The sequence below is a fragment of the Formica exsecta genome, unplaced genomic scaffold, assembly GCF_003651465.1.
Source record: "Formica exsecta isolate Colony F162 unplaced genomic scaffold, ASM365146v1 scaffold385, whole genome shotgun sequence".
Classification (NCBI taxonomy): domain Eukaryota; kingdom Metazoa; phylum Arthropoda; class Insecta; order Hymenoptera; family Formicidae; genus Formica; species Formica exsecta.
Window position 1 is genome coordinate 376,252 of NW_021851090.1, and position 10,270 is coordinate 386,521.

A 10,270-nucleotide genomic window follows, 5' to 3' on the forward strand; every position below is an offset into this window, starting at 1 on the left:
TATTTAAAATATATATAAATTAAATATTATTTCTGAAAATTAAGAAATATTATTACGAAGTATGTAATAAAACGATATAAGATATCGATATAAGGTATTTGCGGCTCTCGCAGACGTGCTTTTTTTAAGCACTGTGCGATTATGCATCGTTACTGAGGCACGTTGTGACTGAAACGTTGTTATGTTCGATAAACGTGAGGTAAAATTATCGGACCGTCACTTCGACACGTTCGCTGCCAGGTGCATCATAAACGATACACGCGCCTTATTTTACGCGGGCCACATATCTACAACGAACCAGAAACAGATATACATGTATGTGCATCTCGCTTTGCGCCATCACTCTATCGCCGTCTTTGTGCGTAGAAATAATTAAAGAACCCGAGCTTTATACGAATTTAATCGATTCTCATGAGTAATTCTATGTACGTGCACATAGTAGTATAACATGTCACATCACAAATCGATAATAGATATATGTATACTGCGTTCTATAGCAAATATATTATCGTACTTCCTTCCGGAAAAAAAGCAATTTTATTTTCAGAAAAACGTAAAATTTAGATTTGCCAAAACCGATATTATAAAAAAATTCTGATTAAATATTTAATTAAATATCAATTAATATATTTATATTTTTTAAACTATATAATTCAGAAAAAGCTTATACTTATTATATCACTCAGAGAGCGTGATAAGCTATCGCATTTCTCGATTTAATGTTTTATTAAATGTTATGTAATTATTAATTGTATCATTTATAATTGCATTAATCTACTTCTGCGTATTAACAAAACCGTTTCGCATGTTTCAGGTGATAGATTTCGGTTCGAGCTGCTATGAAAATCAACGGGTATATACTTACATCCAGAGTCGCTTTTACCGAGCACCGGAGGTAATACTGGGTGCAAGATATGGTATGCCGATCGATATGTGGAGCCTTGGTTGCATCCTGGCGGAGCTGTTTACCGGCTTCCCGCTGCTGCCGGGCGAGGACGAGGCGGACCAGCTGGCGTGTATCATCGAGATGCTGGGCATGCCGCCGCAGCGGCTGCTACAGAACTCGAAAAGGTCGCGCCAGTTCATCAGCTCGAAGGGCTACCCGAAGTACTGCACCGCGACGGCGATGCCGGACGGAACGACAGTGCTAAGCGGGGGTCTGTCGAGACGAGGGAAGCTACGTGGTCCGCCGGGCTCGCACGATCTCGAGCGCGCCCTCAAGGGCTGCGATGACATGCTGTTCCTGGACTTTTTAAGACGTTGTCTCGTGTGGGAGCCGGAATACCGGATGACGCCCAACAAGGCACTCAGGCATCCGTGGCTACGCCGTCGACTGCCGAGGCCGCCGGGCGATAAGAACGATACGCTACCGGCGGTTACGTCGGCGCAGCCCGCGACCACTGGCGGACCCACCTTAAGGACGTCCGCGTCCGGCAGCAGGAGTTCTAGCAAGACCAACAGTCTGCAGAGTGGCAATAACACCAACGACGACATCGCCACGAGCAAGACGACGGGCCAGCAAAGGGGAAACCGCTTGGTAGAGGACGTAGTGTCTACTTATGTGGGTTATTCATCGTACGGCGCGTCCCAACTGCACGGTAGTACTTGGGGCACGACGGGAGGACTGAGCAGTGGCCACCAATCGCTCAATTCCATCAGTGGTGGCGGTGGTGGCGGTGGCGGCAGAAGTTCCTCCAGTAAGGCTAACTGTCTGCAGAGTGGCAATAACACCAGCGACGATATTGCCACGAGCAAAACGACCGGCCAGCAAAGAGGAAACCGCTTAGTGGAGGACGTGGTGTCCAATTATGCGGGCTACTCGTCGTATGGCGCCTCCCAATTGCATGGTAGCACTTGGGGTACAGCGGGAGGAGGACTGAGCAGCGGTCATCAATCGCTCAATTCCGTAAGTAGCAGGAGCTCCAGCAAAACCAATAGCCAGTTGCAAGGCGGTAACAATGCGGCAACCGGCGATATCCCCGCGAGCAAAACCGACCGCCAGCAGCAGAGAGAGCGCACGAGCGAATTGCCGGTAACGATCTTTGATTCTTACCCCATCGGATCTTACGGTTGTCTATCCGAGTCGCAATTACACGGGAATCATCGAGCGAACCAGAGCAGCAGTCATCAATCGCTCAATTCCGTCGACGGCGCGACGACCGGGAAGTCGCAGCGCGCTCGTCAGTCGCATCAAACGCAACAACAACAGCACAATAATAACGGCACGTCTCATGACAATTACGGCTCTCACGGCTCCTCGAGCGGCTTCAGCCGGGTGGTATTGGCACTTCATCCGGCGGTCCAGGAGAGTTTCGAGGAGTTGAGACGATAGGCCGAGATGCGAGACCACCCTTTCTCCCTTCTTCGACTCATCCGCTCATTGCCGTCCTCGGCGCTATTCTTAACGAGTAATTCCTATCCAACGATCGCGCGGTTTCCTCATAGATAAAAAGAATACGCAAGGATAAGGATGATCCGGTATCGGTTAACCGACGTAAAACTCGGCTGTGGTTTGCTGCCTGCCGTTCGGACGACATTTAATCTGTATCGCCTCTTTGACTTAATGTCGAGGATTACTCAAGATCGAGAGGAAGGGTGGTCCTCTCATCAACGATCTCGGATTCACCGCTGTGATTCACGTTGCGTTTCTACAATCGCCGATGTGACTAGTTGTAGATGGGATGTGAAATAGTTATAATCTGGCGAGATCATGAGAGACCCGTTCTATGAAGTGTGTCGTGCGAAAAAAATATAGTAATAAATGTCCTCTTGAAACCCGCGTTGAACATTTGGTCGAATTACCCGAGTCTGAAATACTATTCCGAAAAGGAATAACGATCGTGAAAATCTCAATTGAACGAAAGAAATAACGGTGATTTGAAAATAAACGAAAAGTTTCGTCTAAGTAAGGGATAATAAAGTCAAGGCCAGTATAAGCTTTTAAATACTTATGATATTTATGTAATTCCATATTTGCAATATTCTACTTTCTGCAGTCGTAAATTATGTTCTCAATAGCGGAACTATAATTTTCATTTTTACTCAAGTTCGCCTTGAAAAATTAACAAAACGTATTTTTTTAATTTTCGGAACAATTAATTTTTATTAAAATGTTGTACAAAATTAAACAATCGCAATAAAAATTAATATAAATTATATACACATACCATAGGATTGCTATAATTTATATGATTTTAACGTAATTAGATGTTTTATTCTGTTTCATAGGAATATATTTAATCTTTTATACGTTACATTATATAAATAAAACACAAAACAATAGATTTGCATAATATTTCTAGTATAATCTTAAAAGAAATATTAACTTGTGACTGAGAATTTGAGTAAAGATCGAAACAGAGTTTCACTATCGAGAACAAATTTTGTGATTATCAAAAATCGCATACTGCAAATATTGGATCAAAAACAACAGTGCTTAAAAGTTTATATTATATCTTTGATATCTTTACTTAGATTTTCCTAAGAAAATGAGCCAATCATTACAAAAAGACTCAATTTTGCGGATTTTTCGCTGGCGTTATAACGGTTTCACTTATTTCGTTGTGTAAGGTTTGGTACCTTGAATCGTACCGACGTCGCTTCGCGTTGCTTTTTGATCCACTCGTTACAGGATTTATTTCTGCTGTTATTGCTTTCGGTGAAAACATGTGGTTGCCTCGGTGGAAGGCGAATTTTCGCTACGACAATATCTCGAGGACTCTATTGAAATGTCCGAGAAATTATCGGAATAATAATAAAATATAAAACGAATCAATGTGTACAATTGTTTCAAAGTGTTGTTGTCGAATCCTTTGCGTACGGAATATACAGTGGACTCATAGGATGCAATACTTTCTTTCTGATGAATTTCGGAAGCAAAAATAACGAGAGACAATACTTGATGATAATTCGAAATACTCATTTATGCTCGTTCCCTCGACTGCATTTCGCAACGTTGTTTGTCCGATAAAACATAATGTCGGATATTTAAAACAGTAAATCTGTTTTGTTAAGTATAAGAAATCGCGACTAATTGATGAGACGCACAAATACAGAGATGTATGTAATTACTGTTAAACTTACGATGCGAGATATACGAATCATTTTCATTCCTACTTGCAACATCATATTTTTTCAGCGAACCGACGCGACTGATTACACCGAGATAAGACAATGACGATATCGAACAGAATCGCCAATTCTGATATATATTAACATATAAACCCCGATTTATAATTAATGCCCAATTGTCATCACGATTATTTATCATTACTAAACATCTTGATAATTAATGTGCCAAGGGAACCCGGATGATTCGATGGGACGTACGTGGTACAGTTAGATATATCAACACGGTGCGTCGCGACGCCGCTGGCGAGGTAAACAGATATAGCGACTCGCTCGCGAGAGATGCAATCTAATAACGGGGTGGCACATGCTCAACTGAATAGCGTAATTTGGATCATAAGATTGACTTAGATCACAAAAGGCGCGAAAAGGGATGCTGATTTTCCGCGCGTCATCAGTTTATAAATGTTTCTTTTGATATCGCGAGTCATGTGATTTTGTGAGGAAAATATATCATTATGTCATTAGCATGTCCAATTCGCTATAAACTTGATAAAAGGCCAATTTGAGTGAAAACTATAAATCGCAAGATTTGTGGGTTCGATCAATTGAATCATTTACGAATATTATTAAGAATGTTCTACAAATATAGAAAAGAATCGCGATACATTTATATTTTGTAACTTTTGTTTTGTAAATTTTATGTACATTTTTTTTTTGTATTTTACGCGAGTTTAATTATCATTGTATTAGTATATTTACCTTAATTAGACGCATATGATTTAAATATTTACATTCTTTCAATTGTTGGAATGAATAAAAACATTCGATGTTTTTTTTATGATGCACGCAATTACTATAATTAATTGCGTATTTTAAATTGCGCGTTAGACTTTTATTAGCCTTTTTCTTGCTATTGTGATTAAAAACACGATGTGGAGCTGTGCGACTTTCTGTATCAAATTTCTCATTATACGAATCCACAATTGCGAAACTTGAGCGAATATTCGGCTTGCCGCGAGACATTTGTGATGAATTATATAAGTGCTTGTTAGAGAGTTTCAACCGATTCTAAATTTCGGTCAGTTTTGAAGCGTATTTCATTAAAAGCGAGATCTCATTGCGAGAAAATTTTCACTGTCGATTAATAGGAGTGAAACGTCGGGGAAATATATATTTACGTGACTATGCGTATATAGTTCGCTTACATTTATCCGCGATAAACTGCGTGACGCACAATTTACGACGAAGAGGTCGCGCATGGGGTTTATTAACTTGGCGCTTCTCGTCTCCGTCTGGACTAACTGGATTAATTTCCCTCTGCATTCTCTTCTCGGCGCTTATTATTCACGCGCTATGTGCATTAAATCGGAACGAAAACGACTCGGTTTCTTTCCCTCGCGCGGTTACCGCCCACGGTAAAAATTTTCTTTTTTCGCGTATCATCCGTCTTTCATGTTCTTTTCTCCCGCAGGTACATTTGATTGAGTTTTACAAGTCACGTCTTTACAGCGGAAAATCCGGTTTAAAGAACGCGTAACAAAAAACCACGTCCGAAAATGAAAGGAATTTTCTTGCTCATACGCGCGGATTAAAAGATTTGAATGTCCTGTGACTTTAGTTCCGCGCTATTATCGATATTTTATAGATCTGATAATAAACGGATGGTTTATGTATATATAAAATTGAGAAATAAGCTTTTATAATTATTTTCAAAGAAAAGAATGCGATGTAGCGCAATATATGAATAATTTTTATATAAAAGTTATTTTTAAATATATATATGTATATATAAAATGGTATCAACTTACGTATCAATGGTAATTAGAATTATAAATGGTAAATTGTAATTGCGAAACGGAGAACTTTTTAAATTGTTACATTTATTTAAGAAAGAAGTGACTTTAAAATATTGTTCCTAAGATAGATCATATCTACCTTAGAGACATATTTTCAGAATCAAGACTCGTTTTACTGTGTATGACTATTTTAATGAAAAATCTAAGCAATGATATTTAAATATTTATTTATATAGATATACAAAGACAAAACGCAACTCGCTTCTGTTTGATATCGGTAATCGATTCTTTCCTATATAATTCCATTCAAGTATAAATATATCGCTGCGCTCACAACGCAGAATAATTAATATGCATCATTTGTTCTTGGATAGCATCCTTCATTAAACGTTAAACGCGCCTTAATTATCACTTCTTATCTTACCATTGTCATTGATTTTTCCCGAGTTATTTCAAGCGCTACTTTGTGGTCGATTGTTTAGTCATCGAGCAATTTGTACACCAGAGTAGCTTTCAGAGCGATAACATACGGGTTTGCGAACAATGCAAGTACGCGTCTCGCGATGACTCCGGTGATGCAAAACCGCTAAATTTAGTCGGACAAAACGTGCGTGGCGAACAGTCGTAAGAATTGAGAGCGTGGATGAGTGACGAGATGACGACGAAGGTAAAACGCGACGAAAAAAAAAAAAATAATATAGAAAAGGGCGAAAAGGGTGTCGATGCAACGGCAATGACAGCAGCGACGAAGTCGATTAAGTTCGAGAAGGATGAGCGATCGGCGGCGGTTATAAAAAAATCGTGATAGACCGAACGGCATGTCTTTGTGATATGGAATTTAGGCGTATTGGGATTTATACTAACGAATGTAGATAAATATATACATGTGTGTGTAAAGTACCATATTATATACGAGATGTATCGAATGATGAGTTTGTAAAGTGCGATGTAGCTTAATCCTGTCGTAGGTAGGAATACTAACGCGAAAATATCGATGCCCTCTACTCTTTCACTCTATCGGTGTACGAGGAACGAGTATCGATGCAATACCTTCTCCAAAGGTATCGGTATATTTATATAAATATATCGCTTCAGATATCCTTATAAATAATACAAACATTATTTATAAGGGATATAAGTGGGCCTTTTACGTTTTACGGTCGATACTTGGCCTCTTTTCGATGACCGAGTGAATAAAAATACTGGATATCGATTCAGCTTTGAGTATCCGGTCCAATGATGCGTTGGAAAACACGAGACGATGTTTGTGACAGGGATTTCAAGTCTGGATTTTCTTGATCTTAAATTGATTCTAAACGCGAATGAATCACATCCGATTATTTTGTATTTGTATTTAGCATGCAGTAATAATAGTATATAGTCCTATTAATTTTTCAGCAATATTATTTTGTAGATTTTCAGTTCGTCCGTAACAATAACAATTATGTCGGACATCGAGATTATCGCATCGCGCAATTTGCATTTGAAAAAGTTAATCACGTCGAAAGATAATGACTGGCCGTGAAAGTGTTAACCGGCGCTTCTCACTAAATCCTAGAAAAGTAAAACCGTAATCCGTCGTTGCTCCGCCGAGTCCCAAAAGTCGATCGAAAAAGAACAACACGTATTGATCGGTCTCGACGATCAGCGCGTGCAATATTTGGACGATAATTTGCTGCGCCGAGATCGGACTATCACTGCCGATAATTTGTTAGGTAGGCGCCACGCTTTTTTTACAAGCTGGCTCATTTATGCATTTACCTAGTCTCCATTTCCCCATTTGTCGCGAATTTTAACATGTGGAGTGCCGGCGACGATTTGCTAATGTTGCATGCAAAGAAATTACTATTATACATCTAGTAAGATTGCATTCGCGAATGCGCTTAAGTGTACATTGTGTAATAAATAAAATAGTGTAATAATATACTACTATTAATTTAGTAGTACTATTAAAAAAATATTGTATATACATAAATATCTCTTGGCGATAATTAGAGATAAATTTTTTCGAAAAAACAAATAATATTTAGATACCTGTATATTTTATGATTGCTTATAAAAATTTCGGACAGTAACTGAAGATAATAAACGATTATTCAACAAAGGACTCTGACTCGTAATAATTATCTGGCATAATTTTATATTCAGTTTCAAACTTATATCATTATTTCTTGCAGTAAATATGGGCGTTTTTCGTATTATTATATTCTTGTTAAATATAGATCGTATTTTGATTGTTGTCGGATGATTATATTACATTTAAGCAGCAGTCGTAACGAAATCGAATCTTTTTTCTGCTGGAAAAAATGGTATGTTGGAATTACGATATACGTGTTAACGGACGTAAAATACTGTGAGTTTGTGTTTTCCGATTACAGAAACGTTACATGTTTCTGTAATCCAAACACATACCCTGACAAAATTTAATCAACAATATTCAACGTTGCGGCGTTGAATGCGGCACTCGACGTGTTAACTAATCACTATTTCTTAATTTATCTCCTCACTATTTTAATGTGATTCACGTTTACAACACTCCCGGTTGCCTATGCAACTTCGCGACACAAAAGCCACTCGCCAATTGTCATCGACTGATCTCGAGGAAGATTGCGTAAAGTCTGTTCTTTGGGAGAGCTGCACGAGATAATAATCGACCTTTCCTATTTTTCTCGTCTTTCTGCTTCTGGATTTAAGATCCGACGCTTTCTCTCGCTATTTACGCAACGCATTCTGTGACATCAACAAGATAAATCCTAGATTTATAACGCTCGATATAAGCACGAATGATTTCCGATTTAGAGCTGTATGTTCCGATTATTTGCAATGTTTCGGAGATTTCTCATAATGTAAAAAGACGCACGGATCATTTCCGTTGCACTTGTGTAAAATTCACGGTGATCTTATTCCTTTTAATCCTCACAAACGATGTTTCTTTAATATCTTTAATTTATAAATTATCTTAGAAATATCGCGCGTTATACATATTTGCTGATTGCCTCTTCAATTATTTTAGTTGAGCGCAGATTTAAAAGAAGCTGATGTGCATGGGTGTGCTGATGTAAGTGTGACAGATGAGAGAAAAACGCATGTTTTTGATATAGAGTATCCAGGTAAAGTACAGCGATAAAACAGAATCCATATACTAGTAACATATCGTACAATACTAGTATATTAATCCTATGGGACTTCTATAAAAGTTCGTCTGTCAAACGCGAGCTCGATACGTATTGTCGTTTTTGAATTAGGAACGACAAATAGCTTTATTAATATACGTACATTCGAATATACATGTCGTGTACATTGCTACTTTGTGGATTATAATTAAAAAAAAAAAAAAAAACACGAAATATTTGTGGCAAATTTCTTCGGTATTTTTGTTTGAATCTCGAACGTAAATAAATAATTTTTGCTATATAATATAATTCCATAATTTAGTTTCCTTCGATAATACCTAACGTGACTCTGACAAATAAATTAAGTTTCCAATATCGCGTTTTAACGTCATTCATAGCGTTGTTTAAATTATTAATTTCGAGCATGAATGTTTAACGAAACATAAATCATGTACACGAACATAAAACGACCGGTGTAAATCCAACGTATAGAACTTTATAGCTCGATTAGTGTATCGGATTCTCTCGATGAGATTCACGGGATTCGGTGATCGAGGGCGATCAACCTCGACTCGAGGATCGTTGTGGTAAACTTTTAACCGCAGACGTTAATAGGATGTGAAATATAACCGGAAAAATGGTATATTCGAGACTAATCGTATATGAACGTATCGAGACAACGCGAAGCGAGAGAAATGAACGAGCGATTGTATGAGAGACTAGAAAAAGGAAAAATCGATTTCAAACTAATCACACAATCCAATCTGGGATATCCTGTATATTATACGTATACTCTTGTATCAATTTATGTACGAGCATCTTAATCCATAACAAGGTATATGGGTCTCTCAGAGCGCTTAAACTTTGTCTTTTCTTTCTTTATGCATGCAAAGCGAATAAATAAATAATTAAAAGCATTTATTTCAACGTGATAATTTTTCTTTCTTTTTTTATTTTTCCTCCTATTTTTATGTAGATCTTAGATAATATAAAAGGGAGTAATATTAATATTATGGCCAGAAAATTTTTCGAATAAAGATTTAAGAAATAAGGAATCTGAGAGATCCTTCATTGCCAATTGTATCGAATTTTTCCACATCACCAATTAAGAATTAATAATCATCTTGCGAGAAAGAGAGAGAAAGAGAGAGTGCGAAACGTTCAGAGTGATAAAAGCGCAGAATAATCGGCGAAAGAAATAATAATAACGAGAGAGAAAGAGCGCGAACTGCGGAATAAAACGACGAGAGACTGTGTATCACGTTTCTAACAATGTATATATATTATAAT

General features: G+C 37.9%; 1 protein-coding gene across 2 annotated transcripts in view; it reads left to right on the forward strand.

Annotated features, from left to right (window-relative positions):
• Nucleotides 1–9,207, forward strand: part of LOC115239562 (dual specificity tyrosine-phosphorylation-regulated kinase mbk-2-like) — a 45,442-nt gene extending 36,235 nt beyond the window's left edge. For both annotated transcript variants that reach the window (XM_029814160.1, XM_029814161.1), the window contains exon 3: nt 815–9,207. In XM_029814160.1, coding sequence (XP_029670020.1) covers nt 815–2,332 — 1,518 coding nt within the window. In that variant the 3' untranslated portion in view covers nt 2,333–9,207. The remainder of the gene's footprint in view (nt 1–814) is intronic.
• The last annotated feature ends 1,063 nt before the right edge of the window (nt 9,208–10,270 follow it).